Source organism: Electrona antarctica, assembly GCF_951216825.1.
Source record: "Electrona antarctica genome assembly, chromosome: 3".
NCBI lineage: Eukaryota > Metazoa > Chordata > Actinopteri > Myctophiformes > Myctophidae > Electrona > Electrona antarctica.
In genome coordinates this window covers 9215295-9239933 of record NC_136808.1, presented here as the reverse complement: position 1 = coordinate 9239933, position 24639 = coordinate 9215295, and the positions used below count along the sequence as shown (strand labels likewise).

Here is a 24639-nt window from a genome sequence, read left to right as displayed (position 1 = left end):
CCACCAAAATACATTTTAGTCGACTAAAATCCTATGATATTTAGTCGACTAAAACTAGACTAACACTAAGACATTCCAGGTGACTAAAATGTGACTAAAACTACATTAAATCTATTCAACAGACTATATGACTAAAACTAAAATCAAAATGTGCTGGCAAAAACAACACTGGTGTTATACATATTCTGAAGAAAACCTGGAGACTTGACATGACAGTAATTGGGTCTTATATGATAAAGAAGAACATTCTAATAGTGTGTATAACAGAAAATCAATGATTTGCCACAGACAAGGACAAGTCTTTGCCACGCGGACACAAGATCTTGTTGCGATCTCTGTTGGCGTCGATTCTCAAAAGCTCATATGTATTTCCTACTAATTACAGTACAACAATTATTAAGAAAATTGTATTGTGTTTTTTTGGGGAAAAAAAGTAAGAGACAGCCATGCAGCACATATAAACAGATATGGCTTTTTTATTGAATAGGAATGGATATTGTAACAATAAATCAAAGAAAACATGTACACCTATCAACATGTCGGATTTGTTGCTCTCTTTTTTCTTTTTACAAATTCAAACAAACAAATAAATGGACCTTAAATCTAAAACATTGTATTTAAATACAGATTGGAAATAAAAAAAATATATATATACGTATATGCAGAATACAGAGCAAAACTAGACCAATAAAACCATAATGACACGTACAAAAAAAATGTACTTTCAACATTGTGTTTCAAAGACAAAACAAAAAAAGCTAACAAACAAACAAACAAAAAAACACATCTCGAATGATGTGAAATGCAAGTGGTAAAATGTACCTATTTTTTTTTTACAGTATACCTTTTTGTGATTTAATTCAGATAACAAATTAATCTATTCACAGAATATACAACTCAATAAACGTTTGATCCACCAGTTGCTTTCGAGTGTGTGCTTCATTAGTAAGGGCCCTGGTTATTATAAATGGCTGTTTATAGTTTTGTGTTCTTTTCTCAGTGTTTTGACTCATTCACAGTACAGGGTTTTAGCACATCCACATCTCTGTCCTGCATGGCCAGCCTGTCAGTCTAAGCCCATGTAACACACGCACACACATGAACAACACCCAGTGGCGTGCACAGATAGACACTAGGGGGTGCTAGAGCACCACCTGCCCTTGCCCTCTGGACAGCAATGTGCCCTTTTTGAGAAAAAAAAACATGTTTGTTTTTGTACAGTGTACAGTATGTGGACCATGGTGACATTGATCAATTCTTCTAATATATTATTTATGCCCCAAAATCTATAAATCTCACACTATTAAGGCAACCGGCCGGTTCCACGCGCTGCACAAGGTGCCCTTTTTCACTTGAGCACCTGCCCCTCTAAATGTCTGTGCACGCCACTGACAACACCTCTTCTTAATCGCCTATACTTCCATGAGCAAGAGTTCTTTACAAAATCATCACAGAAATATAGAAGTTGTTTTCATAGATCATAGAACCAGAGGAGGAAAAAAAGGCTGAGCGCAGGGGCCATTTTAATACTGCAATACCGGAAGGGCTTTTCATTTCTGACTGAGAGAAATCTTTGGTCAACATTAGCATTTATGCGACACAATTAACCGAAACAGCAAAAAGACAAAGTCGAACAAATCCACGTGGATCATCACACGACACCAAGAAACAATAACTTATTGATCAAGTTCACAACACGTTAGCTTTGTAAGAAAAAAAAATCAAATCAAATAAAAACGTATTTTTTGTTTGTTTGCAATAAAGACCGTAGTCTGAAAGAACTAAATCACACACATCTAAGAAGATACTTCACGGCTGCTTTTGTTTTAAAGTGTGCATAAATTCACAGGGAAAATGTGGGCAGTCGACGTTGAGGACACTGAACAAAAAAAATCAATTTGATACAGTTTGATGACTAAGCTACTTATCACCCCGAACAGTACAGTACACAATACAAGGTTATGCCTCTGAATCTGAGTCACTGTACGGTTTGAACTGTAAGGAAAATAAATCTTAACGCATACTGCATAGAAATAAACAATCTATTCAGGTAAGTTGAGCTGAGGTGTAATGTTTATATATGTTTTTCAGATGACACAGGCTTACAAACGCTGTACCGTTTTAAGGGTGAGGAATGGTTAATTTTCCAGTTTAGGTAAAAAATCTTTTGATTGTTCTTTACAGTATCAGAGGTGTAAACACAGACATGTACATAAGACTTGCATAAGGATGCATGTGTTGATCGGTCAGGAGAGCAACAATCGCCATTGTATATTTCTGAGTGAAGACGTGTCAAGAAAGGAACAAATAAAATAAAATGAATAAAAAGGGAAACAAAAATAGTGGCCTTAATCGTAACATTTTGCTCCCCTTCCCCAAAAAAGCAGTGGAATCTGCAACAAAATAGCTCTTCATAATCTAAATTCAAAGCTTTACTAAACACTAAAACACCCCTTTTACACTTTTACCCAAACAATGACAACAGTATGGACAACAATAATGGAATGCAAAAAGTGCTATCTGGAAAATCCTGTTTTCAAAGAAAAAAAGAGAGGAAAATAAAAGAGATAGAGGGGGGGGGAGAACGGAAAGCAGAATGAGGGGAACCTGTGTGGTGCGTTCGCTGAAGTTCAGAGTTTCTTTTAGTTTTTTAGTCGTGGTCCAGAGAGGTCCCGGAGCTGAGCGCTAGGTTCCTGTGGAGGTTGGGGTTCTGGCTGTGTCTGTTCCTGCTCCGCACCGACGAGAAGGATGTGTCGCAGCCGGGGACCTTGCACTTGTGGAGCAGCCGCAGGTGCACGGTCTTGTAGTGGGCCCTGAACGTGCCCTTGTTGCTGTACACCTTCTGGCAAACGTGGCAGGTGATCGGAGAGCCGCTGCCGCCGCCGCCCCCCTGAAGAAGTGCCCCCTGTCCTCCCCCTCCTCCTCCCGCCCCGGCGCAGCCCAGGGTCCTCCCCTCCTCCCCCCCGAGCTCCCCCCCCTGGCTCCCCGGCAGCAGCCGGCCCCCTACTCCCCCCAGTCCGTCGCAGCTATCGTCACTGTCGTCCATCGGGAGAGCCTCCATCATCTCCTCCTCATCCTCGTCCTCCTCCAGCCCGTCCCCTTCCTCGCTGCCGGCTCCGTCCGAGTCCCAGGAGGAACCGCGGAGGGCGGGAGGAGGAGGAAGAGGAGGCGCCGACGAGGAGGTGCTCAGGTCCAGGACCGCCCCGACGTCCTCTCCCCCTCCTCCTCCCTCTCTCTCCCCTCCTCCTCCTCCCTCGATCCCCGCGGTGCGAGGAGACGTGTTGGCGCTGTGGGTCATCTTGCTCATGGGGTACACCAGGCCCATGCGGTTGCGTCCTCCCCTGAAGATGACCGATGTCTGGGTGGTGGAGTCTCGGTGTGGGAGGACGTCCCCTGCAGTCCGCTGTCCGTCCGGACAGAAGTCCAGGCCCAGGAAGTCTCTGTCTCTGTCCCCTCCTCTGCAGTGGGACAGGGGCGAGTAGACCGGCCTGTACGTGTCTTTGGTCAGCAGCTTATGGTGAAGGTTGAGGTTCGCACTGTGTCTGCGACATGGACATATGGAGAAAGAACGTGTTACTGTACAGGTAGAATATTACAATACAAAATACAAAAGTATTGAATGTACAAAAACCACAATGACTGACTGTCAATCAATCATCTGACTTGTATAAAGCACTTGGACTAAAACTATGACGAAAAATGTTCGTCGACTACCTTTTTTTACTGACCAAAACTAAATAAAAACAAAATAAAAACTAAGCTCTAATACGATATAATATATGAATAAATATATTGACAATTTCGTCAACTAATAAAAACTAGACTAACATGTTAGGGAGGGACTAGTGGAGAAGAGATCCAGTAGAACTAAAAGACAAGTCATTTTATGTTTGGTTTGCGCTTGGGTGTTGCGCTCTGAAAATATAGCAGATCTACAATAGCCTTGCATAGCCTGGGGCTAATTGTTTTTGCAATGGCAGATTCGCAAGGCTAGATCTACAAGCTCACAATATTACCTGTCTGTTTATATTGCATTGTAGTGGTGTCAAAGATAATCGATTCAGCAATAATCGAATAAAGAGCGAACGTTTTTTTTTATTTTGACGCCAGGCCTAAATGGGTACGTGCTATAATATAAATAAATACATTTTGAGCGGGGTTGAGCGCGTACCTGTCTCGGCTCCTGCGCGAGGGGAAGGCCGCGTTGCAGCCGGCCACCGTGCACATGTGCATCTCCTTGAGGTGCACGTTGCGGTAGTGCATCTTGACGCTGTACGGGTTCTTGAAGGTCTTGCCGCAGATCTCGCAGTGGTGCGGGAGGAGCTCGTCCGACTCGGGGTCCTCGAGGTGCGACAGCCCCCCGTCGCCGCCGCGGTCCTCCGTGACGCCTCCGTCCCTGTCGCCGCCACCGCCGCCACGCTCCGACAGGCTCAGCGCCACGCCGTTCCTGCACTCTGCACCCTCCTCCTCCTCCGCCTCCTCCTCTTCCTCCTCGCGGTCCAAGTCGCTGCACGTCTTGTTGGAGTTCACACCCTTAGGGCTGTCATGGTTACAACGTTTAAGTTGGCGATTAATTGTCATACAAATAATTAGTGATGCACAATAGAGCGTCGCAGTCCCGCCCCCTTTCAGAAACGACGAGGGCACAAGAAAATAATTCCCCGTTCCTTTTCCCCATAGACGTTAGCAAAAGTATTTATTTAAAGACCTTTAAAGCCTCGGACGAAGCCAACAGCCGAGTTGAAGAATCATGACAACAAACACATTTTTTGGGGCCGAACAAATAATTAGAAAGAAGAAAAAAAGGGCAGGGTACAACACTTTTTTTTGTTTTGTTTTCTTCTTTCTAATTATTTGTTCTGCCCTATTTATTTTGTTTATTGTCATGATTTGTCAACTCGGCTGTTGGCTTTGTCTGAGGCTTTAAAGGTCTTTAAATAAATACTTTTTGAAACGTCTATGGGGAAAATGAATGGGGAATTATTTCCGCATCGAAATCGGCCGTATCGGCCATAAAAATGCCATATCGGTACCGGATCGGTCTAAAAAATAATGCTGATTATTTTCACCGATATTGATGACGCAATAATAATGTGACCGCCAGTGGATTACGCAGAGCAGCCAGTCTGCCTGTCTGTCTCTTTAAGAGCGTCACCTGTTCGTGGAGACGGGGGCAAAAATTCAAGTTCAATATAAAGCTAATAATAATAAAGTAATATATCGGAATCGGCCGATATGACCGTGAATATAATCAGAGATCGGATATCGATCATAATTTCAATATCGTGCATAACTAATTGCGATTAACGATTTTAATTGTGTCGTCATGGCATTGAACATTGGAAAAAATAAATTAATGTAATGTTTTTGGGCTTAATGTAATGTTTTTGGGCTTCGTAATCAAAAATGGCAAAGGGCAGTTATGACGAATAACCGAAATATTCAAATGAATGACTTTCATCTTAAAAAAGATGATAAAAAGATAATAATAATAATAATAATAATAATATCCAATCTACAAGCTTACAAGGCATCACTTATTTTCAGCTTTTTTTTTACTATTTGCAAATGTATTTTTCAAACATGGATACGATTATGCCAAACAATTGCGATTACATCTCAAATAACTTTGATCAGACGATATTTATGTAATAATCGTGACAGGGCCTTCTTACCCGCACTCTGGCTCGGCGGTGTCCTCGGCGGACGGCTCCCGGAAAAGAGCTCGCCGGTCGGCGTTGATGGGCTCTCTGCCACGCTTGAGGGAGTCGCTGAAGTCGTGGTGCAGGTGCGTCGGTTTGTTGTCGTCGTCGTCGTACGGCGAGGGCGCGCACGCCATGATGACGCCCGCGTCGAGACGCCGGCGCTGCCGCTGCGCCATTGTCTCATCGTCCTCCTCCTCTTCCCTCAGCAGCGCCCCCTGGTGGTGGTGGTGGTCCGGCTTCATGTCGCGCTCCTCCTCTCCCCCCGGGGTCTGTCTGGAACACACGCGTCCTCCTGAGGGATGGGATGATGGGGCCGCATGAAAATTACAAGGGTTGTCCCGATACGATCACGTGATCGGAATCGGATTATTTTGTCTATAATTTCAGTTCTATTTTTTATTTATTTAGTTCAGTTAAGGAAAATGTTTTTATTTTAGTTTTATTTCGCTATAGTTTCCGTGGGCTGTGAATCTTTGGGTGTCCCACGATTCGATTCCGATTCTTGGGGTCCCGATTCGATTCAAAATCGAAAACGTTTTTTTAAAAATTCAAAAGCATTTTTTTCCAGATTCAAAACGATTCTCTATTCAAAATGATTCTCGGTTCAATACATAGGATTTCATCACAATCTACTCCAGCCAACTGAAGTGACTATACTACAGTAACTTGAAAATGACTGAAGACATGATGTTTACTGTGATTTTTTTGACACCCCTATTAACTACAATAATAACCTCTTACCATCGTACCCCTCCCTGTCCCTGAGGATCTGCGGAGGAGGCGGCGGGCCCTCGTCCTCGGAGCTGCTGCCCGCGTGGTGGCGCTCCGTGCCCTCGTCCCTCTCCACCATGGCCTCCTTCTCGATCTTGATGGGCATGCTGGACTTGCGGGACTTCTTCTTGGGCACGGGGTGGTGGTGGTGGTGGTCCGTGTTGTTGGCCATGCAGGACTCCATCATGGGCGTGGTGGCAGCGGCGGCGGGCTTGAGGGGCACGGAGGAGGAGAGGAGGGGCAGGGAGGGCATGGGGGTGCCCGGCGTGTTGGCCAGCTCGGCCGGAGTCACCAGGCTGCGGTAGAACGGCAGCACCGGCTGCACCGTCTTCAGGTTGGGGAAGAGGATGCCGCTCTGGCCCATGCTGCGTGATGCACGGGGAAGGACCGTTTACAGTTTAGCAGACGCTCTGAACCCATTTTTACCTGAGATCAGATTCTAAAAATGTCTTCTACATCCTGACAGTTTTCTGAAAAAGCTATGTTTCTATGTCAGTCGTTCTTCGATTTTTCAAAAATAGCAGACCTACAAGCTCGTAGCGCGCCACGAGTGGCGCGCTATGAGCTTGTAGATCTGCTATTTTTCAATAGCTAAAGCATAACATAATGCTAAAACCAAAAGGGGTTCCCGCCCAAAATGGGTTAACCCATTTAGGACTGAGACCAGATTCTACCAAATGTCGTCTAAATCATGACAGTTTTCTGAAAATCCTATGTTTCTATATGTCAGTGGTTCTCAAACTATTTCATAACAAGGACCTCAAAAAAGTATATGTAATATAATTACATACGACCCCCATCTGAAAATATGTTGTTCCATTTTGAAACATTTTGAAAAATGATCAGACGATTCATTTTCGATAATCATGTTATAGATAATCAAGCTTTTTGTTTTGTTCTAGACCTTTTCTTTATACTATGCAATCATATCTGTAAATTATATGTATTGCATTCAAATAATTTTTTTTAAACGTTTTGTTATCCACAGGTTGAGGCCTCGTATAAGCCCTTTGGGCTTCTTGGCTCCTCCTAGCATTTAATTATAATTTTTTTCTACGTATCTTCCCTTTTGTACTGTCTTTATACTGTGCTAAATCAAAATTAATCAAATCAAATTCTCACCTTGGGAAGGAGGAGGAGCTGTGCAGCTTGTTGTGTCCGGGGTCCACGTGGCTCACCATGTAACTGGGCACGGCCTTGTGGCTCTCCAGTGTGGAGGACACCGGGACACAGCCGCCGTAGTCGGACCTCTTGCAGTCCGACTCGGAGCCCTCGTCCCCGGACAGGCCGCCGCCGCGCAGGTCCTTGTCGCGGTTGTTGCGGTTCATGGGCATGTGCAGCCGCGGGTTGGGGTTGGCGCTGTGGCGGTTGCGGCTGCGCAGAGAGCTGAACACCATGTTGCAGCCGTCGATGGTGCACTGGATCAAAAATAAAAACCTAATCAAATCACGTTTATTAAGCCCTGAGGTCGATTCTAAACGTTTGCCTCTCCTAACAGGGTACCAACATCAATGCAGAATGGATAGTGGACAACATCTTAGCTTAATGACAACAAAATAAGTTTTGGGTCTGCGAGGCTAAATGTCATCAAATGGTGGTTCCGTGGCTCAAATGCCGAATAAATAATTAGCCTCTCTCAGACCCAAAACTAAAGAATATTTTGTTCTTCTACAATCTACATTATCTAATTGTGTAGACTTCTTGTAAATGAAGTAATGCAGATGATTAACAATAATTTAACTCTTGAGAGCGTAAAATGAAACCAAATGGACCCTTTGCATTTTACGCTCTCAAGAGTTATAAGATCTAATAAGGGTCCATTTGGTTACCAACTGTCCATCATTTAGCTGGGGACCACCTGGAACCCACTCAAGGACCACTAGTCGAAAACCACTGCATTAGATCATTGACACTGGGTGGAAAAATAGGTTACAAAATTGTAAAAAATAAAACAATGATGTGACTAAACCTTGGGGTTGTGTCTAAACCTTGGGGTTGTGTCTAAACCTAACCTTGGGGTTGTGTCTAAACCTTGGGGTTGTGTCTAAACCTTGGGGTTGGGCTCAACCTTGGGATTGTGTCTAAACCTTGGGGTTGTGCCTAAACCTTGGGGTTGTGTACCTTGGGGTTGTGTCTAAACCTAACCTTGGGGTTGTGTCTAAACCTTGGGGTTGTGTCTAAACCTTGGGGTTGGGCTCAACCTTGGGGTTGTGTCTAAACCTTGGGGTTGTGTCTAAACCTTGGGGTTGTGTACCTTGGGGTTGTGTATAAACCTTGGGGTTGGGTACTTTGGGGTTGTGTCTAAACCTTGGGGTTGTGTCTAAACCTTGGGGTTGTGTACCTTGGGGTTGTGTTTAAACCTTGGGGTTGTGTCTAAACCTTGGGGTTGTGTACCTTGGGGTTGTGTCTAAACCTTGGGGTTGTGTCTGTCTAAACCTTGGGGTTGTGTACCTTGGGGTTGTGTCTAAACCTTGGGGTTGTGTCTAAACCTTGGGGTTGTGTCTAAACCTTGGGGTTGGGCTCAACCTTGGGGTTGTGTCTAAACCTTGGGGTTGTGTATAAACCTTGGGGTTGTGTATAAACCTTGGGGTTGTGTACCTTGGGGTTGTGTCTAAACCTTGGGGTAGTGTCTAAACCTTGGGGTTGTGTCTAAACCTTGGGGTTGTGTCTAAACCTTGGGGTTGTGTCTAAACCTTGGGGTTGTGTACCTTGGGGTTGTGTCTAAACCTTGGGGTTGTGTCTAAACCTTGGGGTTGTGTACCTTGGGGTTGTGTCTAAACCTTGGGGTTGTGTCTAAACTTTGGGTTTGTGTCTAAACTTTGGAGTTGTGTACCTTGGGGTTGTGTCTAAACCTTGGGGTTGTGTCTAAACTTTGGGGTTGTGTCTAAACCTTGGGGTTGTGCCTAAACCTTGGGGTTGTGCCTAAACCTTGGGGTTGTGTCTAAACCTTGGGGTTGTGTCTAAACCTTAAGCACAATAATTGCATTGTATGTAGTCATAGCACCTCATAGTACATATGTATAGCATAGTTTAGTATATATGTATAGTGTATATGTATAGTGTCATTATATAGTTATGTTCTAGTTACGTTCTTAGCTTACGCATGTTTCATGATAAATGCATTTTATATATGTGATGTATTCCCATGCTTTTGTTCTTGCCTAAATGTTAGTCGCTCTGGATTAAGAGCGTCTGCTAAATGCATAAAATGGAATTGTAAATTGTAAACCTTGGGGTTGTGTCTAAACCTTGGGGTTGTGTCTAAACCTTAGGGTTGTGTCTAAACCTTGGAGTTGTGCCTAAACCTTGGAGTTGTGTCTAAACCTTGGGATTGTGTCTAAACCTTGGGGTTGTGTCTTGGGTTGGGCTCAACCTTGTGCTTGATCTTGAGGTGCACGGCGTTGTAGTGTATCTTCAGCGTTCCCTTGTCGTAGAAGGTCTTCTCGCAGGCGCTGCAGTAGACGCGGCCCTTCCTCAGGCCGCTCCCTGCCACGCCCCCCATGCCTCCCCCCGACCCCCCGCCGCCGTTACGGTCCAGGCCGCAGCGCAGCTTGGTCTCGGGCGACATCTGCATGACCTCAGAGCTCATGGAGGGCGTGCAGGGAGTGGACGGACCGTCCGAGTAGTTGTCACTGCATGGCGGGGGGAAGCAAAGGATTGTTATTGAATGGATTTATAACCCAAAAAAAATAAAGAAAACTAAAAGAAAAGAAAAAAAAAATATATATATATATATATATTTTTTTAAATGGTATATTTAGTTTTTATTACACAATAATGATTGAATGATTTTGAATCCTGCACCTGACAAATAACCCCCAAAAAAATGAAAAAACATAAACCTAAACTAACACTAAAACCAATAAAAGCTAAACTAAAGTTTAGTTTAGAAAAAAGTCCAAACTAACTAAAACTAAACTACGATGAACTACAACGCCCAGACTCTTCTTCTGACCTGGTGGGGAAGTCCTCCGCCTCCATCTTGGTGCTGATGGAGAGGCCGTCGATGCCGTTGTCCCGCTCTCGCTCCAGGTCGGAGGTGAAGGAGGCCGAGCTGGAGCCCAGCAGGCTGCTCTCGGTGGGCGGGTGGGGCAGAGACACCACCAGGCCGTCCGTCCTCCCATGGACGTCCCCCCGGGGTCCAGCCTGTTCATCCCCGCGTCTCGGACCCTGCAGCGGCTCCATCTACAGCGGGGGGGGGTTTCAATTAATATACCGATGATACAATAATCCTGTCGTACCATATAGAGCGCCGCAGTCCCGCGAGTCGTGACAAATCATGACAATAAACATAATATTTTGGACCAAACAAATAATTACAAAGAAGACAAACAACAAGAAAAGTGTTGTAACCTGCCGTTTTTTTCTTTTTTCTAATTCTTTGTTCGGCCCAAAAAAATTTGATTCCCCCCCCCTTTACCTCCTCTATGATGATTTCCTGTTTTTGGCTATATCGAAGTGCTATTTACATGTCTCTAGATGTTATGATGAATTGAACATGGTGGACCCTATTGTAAACATGTGTAATGCTTTATGGTGTCGTCCACTCACAGATAACAGTTTTAACGTTAATAAACATTTCAATCAATCAATATTGTGATACATATCTATGGTGAGGTACCCACCACTAGCGGGGGGTTGTGCTGGGAGGAGGGGTTTAGCATTGGGCCCCCCGGGGGGCCCGGCACCGAGCCCAGGAGGGGAGCGGGGACGGAGCCCAGCAGCTGGAAGGGCAGCATGAACGCCATGCTGTTGATGAAGTTCTCAAAGTGGTGCACGTTGTTGTTGTTGCTGCTGCTGTTGTTGTTGTTCAGCTTCTCTATCTTGGGGGTGAGGAGGTTGGGGTTGCGCGGGGCGCTGCGCTCGATGAAGGTGCGTATGTCGGAGTTGGTGCGCGTGCTGGGCACCAACACGGCCTGGCCCTCCTTGTCCTGCAGCGCCATCAGCTCCACGATGGACTTGGTCTCGCCGAAGCGCAGGAACTGCTGCAGCGTGGCGATCTCCTCCTCGAACGTCATGATGGCCCAGCGGTCCAGCACCTTCCCGGCAACGTCCTGCAACACAGTTCACTTCAGTTCACTTTCAGTTCACTTCAGTTTCAGTTCAGTTTCAGTTTCAGTTCAGTTCAGTTTCAGTTCAGTTTCAGTTCAGTTTCAGTTTCATTTTCAGTTTCAGTTTCAGGTTAGTTCACTTCACTTCACTTCACTTCACTTTCAGTTCAAAGGGAATACCACTCATTAAGCCAGGACGGGAACACCAAAAGGGGTTACCGTCCTGAATGGATTGATATACCTTATTAGAGCAGGGGTTCTCAACCCGTGGGTCGCGACACATCAGGGGGCCGCCAAATTATTTTGGGGGGGTCCCCAAATTATTATTATTATATTATTTATTTATTTGCAACTGATTGGCTGGGCAATGGAAATTAAGAGTTTACATATAGTACACATAAACTTTCCTTAATGATTAGATCTGGTTTCAGTATTCATTTATGATATATTATCTTCTCTATTATTAAGGTTATAGCGAGAGGTATAATAGCCACAGAATGTGGCGGGTGTGACAAAGGGCCACGGAGTGAAGTAGATTGAAACTGCGGTGAAAGAAAAAAGGGGGGTTTAAGGGTGTCATTAGCATTAAGCTCATTCATATTCATAGTGTGGGCCAGATGACTGTATAAAGACAGACTGACAGGCTGGGCTAAATGGAGCAGTCACATGGAGAGTTAATGCAAGCAGGCAGCGCAGGACATGCAAGCACGTGACGCAGCACACGCAGCACACGCACGCACGCACGCACGCACGCACGCACGCACGCACGCACGCACGCACGCACACACGCACGCACACACAGTCACACAGGCACACACACAGGGAGTGCTCATTACACAGTCACTTTGTGTTTCATGTCGCAGGTTCATTTCTCTTCATTTAAATCATGTGGATTTAGCCCCTCTCTCCATCAGCACAATATCAAGACATTGAGAACACACACATACACACATACACACATGCACGCACGCGCATGTACACACAGTGACACAACGTACTGATACACATGTATGCTCACACAGCCAGGCTAGTCTGAGCACAAAATAATGAATTACACACATACTGTATGTATACACACAAGTGGTGGGAAATTGCTCAGTTGGAATTGCTCAAGTAAAGTACAAATACCTCAAAATTGTACTCAAGTACACTACTTACAGTAGCCTCCTTCCCCGCCACGTTTAAGGTCAAGTTTAGACCACCATAGACCACCCACCATAGACCACCATAGACCTCCATAGACCACCATAGACCACCCACCATAGACCTCCATAGACCACCATAGACCACCCACCATAGACCACCATAGACCACCCACCATAGACCACCATAGACCACCATAGACCACCATAGACCACCATAGACCACCCACCATAGACCACCCACCATAGACCACCATAGACCACCATAGACCTCCGCCACCATAGACCACCATAGACCTCCATAGACAACCATAGACCACCATAGACCACCATAGACCTCCATAGACAACCATAGACCACCATAGACCACCATAGACAACCATAGACTACCATATACCTCCATAGACTACCATAGACCACCATAGACCACCATAGACCTCCGCCACCATAGACAACCATAGACTACCATAGACCACCATAGACCACCATAGACCACCATAGACAACCATAGACTACCATAGACAACCATAGACCACCATAGACAACCATAGACCTCCGCCACCATAGACAACCATAGACTACCATAGACCACCATAGACCACCATAGACCTCTGCCACCATAGACAACCATAGACTACCATAGACAACCATAGACCACCATAGACTACCATAGACCACCATAGACCTCCGCCACCATAGACAACCATAGACTACCATAGACCACCATAGACAACCATAGACTACCATAGACCTCCATAGACTACCGTAGACCAACATAGACCACCTGTCACCATATAAACTCCTCCCTGTCATCCTATAGGATTAGGTTAGTGCAGGATGCATTATAAACTCCTCCCTGTCGTCCTATAGGGTTAGGTTATAGGGCAGGATGCATTATAAACTCCTCCCTGTCGTCCTATAGGGTTAGGTTATAGGGCAGGATGCATTATAAACTCCTCCCTGTCGTCCTATAGGGTTAGGTTATAGGGCAGGATGCATTATAAACTCCTCCCTGTGAGGAGACTTTTAATAAAAGTCTTCCAATGTCGACCTTAGCAGAAAATGAGTTAAGTAAATGTTACTTTCCACCACTGCACATAGGCCTACAGTATACACGCACGCACGCACGCACGCACGCACGCACGCACGCACGCACGCACGCACGCACGCACGCACGCACGCACGCACGCACGCACGCACGCACGCACGCACGCTCGCACACACACACACACACACACACACACACACACACACACAACAAGATGGAAGGGAGATCAGAGGGCGCCTCACATTGATCAAGTGGGTCCTCTCCCCCCGCCCCGCCCCGCCCAGCCCAGCCCGGCAGGATAATCACATGTGAGTTGGAACGGGGGGCATCTTTGAAAGTCATGGGCGCGCTCGCGGCTGCGTGCCGTAACCATGATTAATATTTCATCACAGAGCATTCATTGGGGCGCCTGTCGAGGATTCAGTCTCTTCGCTGGCCATTAGACGAGCAAACATGAATTAACCCATTAAGACCCTGAGACCAGATTCTACAAAATGTCTCCTAAATCCTGACATTTCTCTGGGAAAAACCCTGTGTTCCTATATCAGTGGTTCCCATTTCATGTCAAGGACCCCCAGAATTATCTGCGCGGCACCGAGTGCAGCGCTACGAGCTCGTAGATCTACTATTCTTTGAACAACATATTTTCAGATGGGGGTCGGCTGCCAAATCCAGATATTTCTGGGGGTCCTTGACATGAAAAAGGTTGAGCACCACTGACATAGAAACATCATTTTTTCAGAAAACTGTTTCTGAAAAAGAAGACTTTTTTTAGAATCAGCCTCAGGTCTAAATGAATTAAACGCAGCCCCAGTCTGAATACTTGATGATGTTATACTAATCGAAGTGAGGGAGAGGCTGCATATGGGATGACGTTACGCATGGGCCGGGCCCGGGCCGTTACGGGGGGCCCGGACCGGGCCAGCAGCAGCCGGGCCAATCTTGGCTTTGACTTGAGAGTCAAATTTGGAAACTATAAAATAAAATGTAATACAAAAAACATTTATTTCCCCCCTTAATAATCCTCCCGACTGGCACCATTCGGAGACAGATCTGTGGGCTGGTGGACGGAGATATAAAACACAGAGTACCTAGAGAGTTCATGACCTTCCACTTGTACCTGGCTGGTATCAATAAGATTTGGGCCTGTTATCAAGCATAGCGGCCCATGGCGTCATGTTTAAACAATCATGACAAGAGGCGATCAAGAAATAAGTCTAATCACCCATGCTGGCACAAACATGTCGGCCTACCTGCCAACCAGTGCTGTCCGGGTAAACAAAAATTGGCGGTTTTAATGTGACGGTATACACACACACATTAACCAGTTGACAGTTTCTCCAATTTATTTTCCAAATGTAAAAAGGTGAATTGCCTTTTCTGTCTGTTAGAAATGTACGATTTGCTCGATAGTGGGCTCGATAAGAACCCGGCACCTCGATAAGGTGCTTGTTATCAATAAAAATTAACGAGCTCCATCCCTACACGCTCACACACGCACACGCGCACGCACAGCCACACACACACACACCTGCAGGACGTATCCTCGTATGTAGTCCTGCAGCGTCCAGTCCAGAGCGTTGAGGATCTGGATGACCTCCTCCTGCTTCAGCACGGAGAACAGACGGTCCAGCAGGATCTTGAGGCGGACGGGGATGGCCTGCGTCCCGTACAGCATCAGGCTGCAGATGTCAAACACCACGTTGGAGTGGACGATCTCCACCTGGCCGCTCTGGTACATGTGGTGCACTTTCAGCTTGCTCAGGGCTGCATGGGGTGGGGGGGGGGGGGGGGGGGGGGGGTAGCGCACGCACCGTAATTTACAATTTATGCATTTAGCAGATGCTCTTAACCCATTTAGGCCTGACGTCGAAATACATATATAATTAATATATAAGAATATATATTCAAAGATTTGTGCCACATTTTCACGATTTTTCAAAAATATCAGACCTACAAGCTCGTAGCGCTATGAGCTTGTAGATCTGCTATTTTTCAATAGCTATAAAGTATAACATAATGCTTAGTTAAAACACCAAAACGGGTTCCCGTCCAGAATGGGTTCCAGAGCGACTTACATTAAGCACGAACAAAAAGCATGGCAATACATCGTATACATACAAAGTAGTTATCATGAATCATACGTATGAGCTAAGAACGTATAACAGTGTAATATCTATATAATGAAACTATGCATATATACTATATAGTGCTATGTTTACATAAAATGCTATGAGTCTACATAAACTGACATCTAAGTCAACATAAAATGCTGTCTAAGTTACATAGGTTGGGCTTTTGCATACGCCTGTAGGAGGTCGAGGGCAAGTACTATATGCTAATCAAACAGGGATTAATGCGGATTAAACACAACTCGCCTTTACGGCCCTGGCACCCGGGACAAAGTAAGGTAATTCTGTTTTAACGTCTGTGGCACTTAAGCTGTTGTAATTAAGTCACTTAGACCTGAGGCTGATTATAAAAAAAAAGTCTTCTAAAATCCTCAGAGTTTTCTGAAAACCCCTATGTTTCTATGTCAGTCGTTCTCAAACATTTTCATGTCAAGGACCCCCAAAAATATATGTAATTGGCCGCCGACCACCATCTGAAAATATGCTGTTCCATTTTTCAAAGCTTGTAGCACGGCACTCGATGCCGCGCTATGAGCTTGTAGTCTGCTATTTTTCAACGTCGTATCCCAGTTGTGTTACTTCATGAACAAGGGAAAATATAGGGTGGACTTTCAGACACATACACACAAAAGAAAGGTAAATAGTGCATTTATATAGAGCACCGAAGTTTGACGTCACTTTCAGTAGAGGGCGTCAGTCCCCAGGTTCATGTATTTTTTTATTTGCATTGTAATCTCCATAGGGGGATTTTAGGTCGCTTCATATAAGAACTGTGTTTGAAAAATAAACCGACCACCCCGGCCTTTCTGTCAGGGGAATGGCTGTGCGTCGTTAATGATTTCCATTCATATTTGATACAGCCAGTTTCTGGAGAAAATGGAATTAATGTGGCCGCAAAAGCCTTGAAACTACATATGAAGGCAATGCTAATATACGTCATGCCCAGCTGTCAACACATTGCGTTCCTGAGATTCCTCGTTGACGTAAGCTCAGCTGGTGGTGACTCGACTCGTACTAACCACGAAACATTAAATATCAATAAAATAAAAAATTAAATAAACGTAATTACCATTCAGTTTCTGTTGTGCGACGGGCAGATGCAGCCACCCGCCTACCCGGAAATGTAGTCTCTGGGTTGTTTGGCTCGTTTCTAACGCTTATTTTGTTACTCTTTGGGTATATTTGTACATTTCCACCTTCAGTCGATGCTTCATATCCATATGAGTGAAAAGGCCGGGGTGATCGGTTTATTTTTCAAACACAGTTCTTATATGAGGCGATCTAAAATCCCCCTATGGAGATTACAATGCAAATAAAAAGTACACGAACCTGGGGACTGACGCCCTCTACTCACAGTGACGTCAGGACTTCGGTGCTCTATAGCTCCTTTATCCAAGGAGCTTTACATAGATTGTGCATTACATTCACCCATTCACACACACAATTGTACACATTTAGATTGTGCATTACATTCATCCATCCATTCACACACACATTCACACACCGATGGTGGAGGAAACCATGCATAGGCACCAACCTGCACATCGGGAGCAATTAGGGGTTCAGAGTCTTGCTCAAGGACACTTCGACTCTAACTCTGGGGGGGGGCCCGGGTTTGAACTGGGAACCTTGCAGTTCCCATCCGGTCACTCTACCCCTGAGCCACCGCCGCCCCTTACTCACTCACTCACTCAGTCGCACACACACACGCACGCACGCACGCACGCACGCACGCACGCACGCACGCACGCACGCACGCACTAGTACTCAGTTTGATATATATTTTCCAATAGTTGTTCTACTCAAGGTGTTGTGTGCCAGCCTAGTGTTGGTGCCTCCCAGAGTGTAGTTTTTCTACTCAAGGTGTTGTGTACCAGCCTAGTGTTGGTGCCTCCCAGAGTGTATAGTTTTTCTACTCAAGGTGTTGTGTGCCAGCCTAGTGTTAGTGCCTCCCAGAGTGTATAGTTGTTCTACTCAAGGTGTTGTGTGCCAGCCTAGTGTTAGTGCCTCCCAGAGTGTATAGTTGTTCTACTCAAGGTGTTGTGTGCCAGCCTAGTGTTAGTGCCTCCCAGAGTGTATAGTTGTTCTACTCAAGGTGTTGTGTGCCAGCCTAGTGTTAGTGCCTCCCAGAGTGTATAGTTGTTCTACTCAAGGTGTTGTGTGCCAGCCTAGTGTTAGTGCCTCCCAGAGTGTATAGTTGTTCTACTCAAGGTGTTGTGTGCCAGCCTAGTGTTAGTGCCTCCCAGAGTGTAGTTGTTCTACTCAAGGTGTTGTGTGCCAGCCTAGTGTTAGTGCCTCCCAGAGTGTAGTTTTTCTACTCAAGGTGTTGTGTGCCAGCCTAGTGTTGGTGCCTCCCAGAGTGTAGTTGTTCTACTCAAGGTGTTGTGTGCCAGCCTATAGTTGGTGCCTCCCAGAGTGTATAGTTTTTCTACTCAAGGTGTTGTGTGCCAGCCTAGTGTTAGTGCCTCCCAGAGTGTATAGTTGTTCTACTCAAGGTGTTGTGTGCCAGCCTAGTGTTAGTGCCTCCCAGAGTGTAGTTGTCTCACCGTGAGCTACCCAGCCATGCTTGCAGTTCTCACACTGTCTCCTCTTCAGCTTCCCAGGCTTGAAGCTGTCACAGTTACAGTTGACCAACGTGCAGCAGATAGCCTGTTGAGAGAGTGCACACACACACGCACAGGCACGCACGCACACACGCACGCACACGCACACACACACACACACACACGCACATACACGCACACACACACACATTTGGGTAAGCATTTTTACAGTATACACACTGCCAAATCTCGAGTTGCGAAAGTGAGAATTTAACCGTGTAGCAGCGGTTGTACAAATGGGATACGGAGCAGTAAAATTCAACCATGTGCCTGAAAATAAGATAGCGGAGGTCGATGAAATCGTTACTCAGCTAAACAAAACAGTGTATGTATTATTATTATTATTATTATTATTAATAATAATAACGTCTGCAGAAAGAATGCCTCGTATCTCCTTCATTTCTGACTTCTCACCTGCCTCTCGTTCAAAATATGAATGCGAGCGATCATCGAGCGATAATACTGAAGAGGTAAGCAAGCAAAAATATGTCTCAGTTTTTTTCCGTAACGGAAGGGGGGGGCTTTACAGAGTAAAAGCGGCCATATCTTCCGGGCACCCGAGCTTCTATTTTGAAGGAATCCCGGCACTTATTGTGTTAAACAACAATTACCCTTAAAAAACACTAAAAACACTAAAAAACGACACCACAGAAACAACACGGAAACGCACATCGCTGTGTGCCTTCGTTCAAAATGTACAGGTTGCGTGTGCGTGTCTCACTTGGACACACGATATTCAAGGAGACACAACGACAACAACAACATGGACCGCGTGGCGTGTACGACGCGAGCGTGAACGCAGGCGTGCAAGATTCTAGTTGAACACATTCACAGACACACGTACACCAGTCCACGTGAGAACAGTGAAGAACAAGGAAAGACTGCTTTCATTCACTATATGCTCCACACCAGTGATTTTCCATTATGCCATTATTTAGTTGGCCTTTGAGCCACGGAACCACCATTTGATAACATTTAGCCTCTCAGACCCAAAACAAAAGAATATTTTGTTATCGTTGGATACAATTTTGTCCACAATTCTATGCTGTATTGATGTTGGTACCAGAGATAACTGGTGTAGATGTTGATGAAAATAACAATTATTTTCAATTGTGATGTTTAGCAAAAATGTAAATCCATTTGGTTTCATTTTACACTCTCGAGAGTTAAAGATCTATAAGGGTCCATTTGGTAAACTCTCCATCATTTAGCTGGGGACCACCTGGAACTAGGACATTAAGCAACTAGTCGACTAGTTTACTAGTCGACTAGTAAATCCACTAGTCGACCTTGTTGGTACTAGTTGACTAGTTGATAAGAAAAAAAAAAGATTTAATTTTTTATTTTTTTTCCCGATTTTGTAGGCCTCAAGATCAGGTAGATTATAGTTATAGTCAACAATGTACAGTTTTAAATGTACAAATATATATATTTCTTTACATAATAGGTGGTTAAACAACTAGTCGACTAGTAAACTAGGCAACTAGTCAACTAGTAAAAATGACTAGAAGTGAATGCCCTACCAGTGGTCCTTGAGCAGGGGGGCTCAAGGACCACTGGTTAAAAACCACATGCTCCACACACACACGGAACAAACTTCAGGACTCTCTGAAACTGGTCCGATGGGTCACCATATAGAGACATTTACAGTAGGGTGATTCTCGAGGACACACTATACGCGGTGACCGAACCTGGTTCACGTAATAGTATACTATTATTTATTTACGTCTGTGTCATTGTAATGTTGTTCAAATGTTTGTTAATGTTTATTTTCATTATACGTATTGTGTTTTATCTGACCGTGGGTGCATCCATGGGCCCGGGCCGGCCTAGTGGTCCAGGCTCCTATAGGCTCCTAATGCAGCCTGACAGCGCATGGCGGGTTACCGTCATGTCACTCCCCGTCTCTCTCTGTCCTCGTCTCCTGTCTGGCCACTCAGTCTATCAATAAAGGCAAAAAGCCCCGCAAATATATATACAAAAATAAAAAAAGGAAAAAAATAAAAGAGAGCTTGCTCTCAATGGGCTTCCCTGAATAAATCAAAGAAAACGAAAAAAGAAAGTAATTTTGCTCGAGTATAGGCCGACATTTCTTTCTCTCCTGTCTTGCGCTGTGACAACAGCAGGGTGTGTCTGTGGCAGCGATACGGCGTTTGAGCCTGTACATCCTGCTTTAAAGAATAATCGTATAATAATATTAATATTAATATTAATAATAATCAAAATGAATGGCATTAATGAGACATAAAGCTCACATTTTGAATGTGGCCCTATATAGAAAAGAGCGAGAACGCAGAGAAAAAAAACCTCTCTCTCTCTCTCTCTCTCCCCCCTCCGAGCGAGCTCGCGCTGCCAAATCCACCATTTACACAAGCATGGAGCCTGGGGAGAAGCATCATCAGATTTATGATCAAAGCCAACGTTGTTAGCGCTACATGCTAAACCACAGAGTTGCCGGCCGCGCTTTGCTATAGCACTCTCTCTCTCTCCCTCTTTCTCTCTCTCTCTCTCTCTCCCTCTGCATCTATAATGCATGATCAGCAGAGCCTCAGTAATACATGAGTGGCATGCTTTAGCAGTTAGCGCGCAAAGACCTGTAACTGGGTTTATACATCAGGCTAACACAGAAGAGGAGGAGGAGGAGGAAGAAAAATAGAGGAGGAGGAGAGATAGAGGAGGAGGAAAAATAGGGGAGGAGGAGGAAAAGGAGGAGGAGGAGAGATAGAGGAGGATGAGGAGGAGGAGGAGGAGGAGGAGGAGAGATAGAGGAGGAGGAGGAGAGATAGAGGAGGAGGAGGAGGAGAAGGGGGAGGAAAAGGAGGAGGAGGAGAGATAGAGGAGGAGGAGGAGGAGGAGGAGAGATAGAGGAGGAGGAGAGATAGAGGAGGAGGAGGAGAGATAGAGGAGGAGGAGGAGAAGGGGGAGGAAAAGGAGGAGGAGGAGAGATAGAGGAGGAGGAGGAGGAGGAGGAGAAGGAGAGATAGAGGAGGAGGAAAAATAGAGGAGGAGGAGGAGAGATAGAGCAACCAAGCATAAAATGAATTGTCTTTTAGTTCTACTGGATCTCAATTCAACTAATCAAATAATTCCCGAGCGCGGCACGGCTGCGGCTCACTGCTCCAAGAGAACACATTTCAGTTTCCCTGGTTGGACGTATAGCGTGTGAAAGGAACAGGAGGAGGCAGTATAGAGAACAGGATTACTGCATGTTTTTTGTGAGGGTACCTACCCTAGGGGACACGGGGAGAACATGCAAACTCCCCACAGAAAGGCCCTTTCGCCAACCCCGCCTTGGGTATGGGCACTGATGACGCACGCGGGGGAGGAAACACGCTGCCCAGCACCCACAGTGTCCCGAGCTGGAATCGAACCCAGGACCTTCTAGCTGTGAGGCGACAGCACTACCAACTGTGCCACCGTGCCCCCGGCCAGCTAGTCTCCTCCTCCTTACTGCTATCTTCTCTGATACACTTGGTAATGCCCCGTACAGACGCTTGTTAGAGATGTGGTTTGTCCTGGTTGATGTTCAGTACCACACGTTAACATTCTGGAGTAGCACCTGTCCAGGGATTTCTGTAGGGCTTGTGTTGGTGTCCAGCATTCACAGCCATAGACGAGAACAGGAGAAGTACAGCAATTGATGATATGCACACGGCTGCCATCTTGCCAGCAAGATGCTACCTACGTAGGTGCAACTTCTCTGAAATATATATTCAAAGATTTGCGCCACATTTTGTGTGCCACGCTATGAGCTTGTAAATCTGCTATTTTTCAATAGCTAATAGCTAAAGTACAACATAATGCTTAAAACTTCATCATCATAACCTTTCACAAAAAAAAATTAAAAAATAGATGGGCGGGGGGAATTTGGTGAATAACGTGCATATTATTTTAAAAATATTCCTAAAATCTTTTTTTAATGAAGTTAGGAACTTCATTCCTAAGACATGTGAGATATATTACAGTGAATACAAAAATAAAAAATAAAGTCCATTGTGGGTGTATGGGATTTTTCTCTATCACACTATCACTAAACACGGGTGAATTTCACCTGAACACCTGCCTGTAGAAAAAAACAGGGATGTGTGGGCAGAGAAACAAACCTACCTTCTATGAAAAGAACTTGTCATTCATGAAAAGGAACCTGTGCAGTCCATTACAATTGGTGGACAAATAGTGGAGGTAGTAGACACTTTTAAATACTTAGGCACATATATTGACAGCAAACTCAATTTCAGTGAAAATACTGACCAGATTTTTTAAACTTGTAACCAACGCCTCCATCTACTACGCAAGCTCAACTCCTTTAGAGTGAGCAAGCATATTATGGAAACGGTCTATAAAAACCTGATAGAGGGAATTTTGACTTTTAACATGGCAATGTGGTATGGAAATCTAAATGTAAAAGGAAGAAGCAAGCTGCAGCGAATAGTAAACCTAGCATCAAAAATCATTGGGAAGAGACAGCAACATTTAGGCTGTATCTACAAGGAGGTACTTCGTAAAAAAGCTGTCAAGATAGCAAACGACGCCTCTCATCCACTCTGCAGGGAGTTCGAACTACTTCCCTCTGGTAGACGGTACAAAGTACCAAAAGCTAACCGTAACATTTTTAAAAATTTCCTTCATACCAAATGCCATTAAGGCACTAAATGATACCATGTCTCGCTAGATTTGTTTGTTTTTTCCAATGTATTTGCCACTGTTGTGTTAAGTGTTGTTGCTGTTGTTGTAACTGTTTGTTTTTTACTGTTGAGACCGAAGACAAATTTCCACACGTGGACAAATAAATGAAACTAACTAACTAACTAACTGAGCATCAAGGTACTGAAAGACCCGCCCACCTCAGACATCAGCAACATTATGAAAATGAAGAGGTTGATCTGAGCAGGCCAACTATAGTCTGCATTTAGCCGCTCCAACTCCACTAGTGACTAGGGATGGAACTCCAAACCCCATATACCCAAAGAACCCCGGCTCCATAAGCCTGATCGATAAGGCACTCGTTATCAATAAAAGTTAACGAGCTCCATCCATACTAGTGACCATAATGAGTCATTTAGCCCTTCCCACTCATTTATATGAACGAAGGAAGTACACCCCACACACTCACACACTCACTCACTCACTCACTCACTCACTCACTCACTCACTCACACACGCACACGTGCACGCACAGTCAGTCGCACACGCACCAATCCAAAGTGAAGAGAGATCCGGTAGAACTATAAGACAAGTCATTTTATGTCTGGTTGCGCTCACTCAGGTGTTGCACACTGAAAATAGCAGATCTACAAGCTCAAAGTCAAAGTCGTACGATTAGTCACACGTTACCGCAGTGAAATATGTTCTCCGCATTTGACCCATCTCATGGAGCGGTGAGCCGCAGCCAAGGAGCGGCATTTGAAATTAAAGAAATATATATACTTTTCAGGATTTCAATTCAAATAATATAGCAAAAGCAGCTGATCTACAAGCTCAGTGAGCGTGGAACTAGTGGACATCTCTATTGTCAAAGTTGCCCACCCTATAGTATGGGCCACCCATAGTATGGGCCACCCATAGTATGGGCCACCCATTTTCAAGTGTATGGTGCTCTTTGTAAATGAATGGAATGCGTGCCGTGAATAGTCGGGAATATAAAAAGAAAACCGCTAAAAACAACAAAAAGAACAAACAAATGAAATAAAAACTAGTCTAATCTACAAGGCTAACTAAACACCACGATTTTTGTAACCCATTTTTTTCCCTTCCGAGTGCCAATTATCTATGTAATCCTGGGGAGAGCCACGGAATGACCTCATGCTTCCTTCTATGCATGAGGAGTCCAAGACGCTTCTTTTCACCTGACAGGGGGGGAGTTTCCCCGGTTGGACATTATTCCAACCAGATCCTTTCCCCTCTATCGCGCTGCGTGATGACGTGTAGAGATACACATCGATAAAAGCCAATAAAAATGAAGCTCACCAGTTATATTCCCATGCTTCTTGATTCCTCCTCCACAGCTGGTTTTGATTAAAGAACTACTCCGTTTTTAATCCAATTCAAGATGACATCCAGACAGACTATTACTTGTTTTAAACTTAATCATCACGCTAAAATATGTTTATTGTGTTGTGTATAGGTGTTGTGTATATAGGTGGGGACTTTGAGACCCCATAGCCTGGAGGGATGCGATGCTCTGATT

General features: G+C 44.9%; 1 protein-coding gene across 1 annotated transcript in view; it reads right to left on the bottom strand.

The window, feature by feature from the left end:
- Positions 1-443: 443 nt before the first annotated feature.
- Positions 444-24639, bottom strand: part of bnc1 (basonuclin zinc finger protein 1) — a 38022-nt gene continuing 13826 nt past the window's right edge. The window contains exons 2-11 of the mRNA XM_079496477.1: positions 18396-18498; positions 15249-15484; positions 11102-11530; positions 10432-10661; positions 9850-10108; positions 7599-7894; positions 6447-6841; positions 5676-5997; positions 4172-4540; positions 444-3542 (exon numbers count right to left, since the gene is read on the bottom strand). Coding sequence (XP_079352603.1) covers positions 2651-3542; positions 4172-4540; positions 5676-5997; positions 6447-6841; positions 7599-7894; positions 9850-10108; positions 10432-10661; positions 11102-11530; positions 15249-15484; positions 18396-18498 — 3531 coding nt within the window. The 3' untranslated portion in view covers positions 444-2650. The remainder of the gene's footprint in view (positions 3543-4171; positions 4541-5675; positions 5998-6446; positions 6842-7598; positions 7895-9849; positions 10109-10431; positions 10662-11101; positions 11531-15248; positions 15485-18395; positions 18499-24639) is intronic.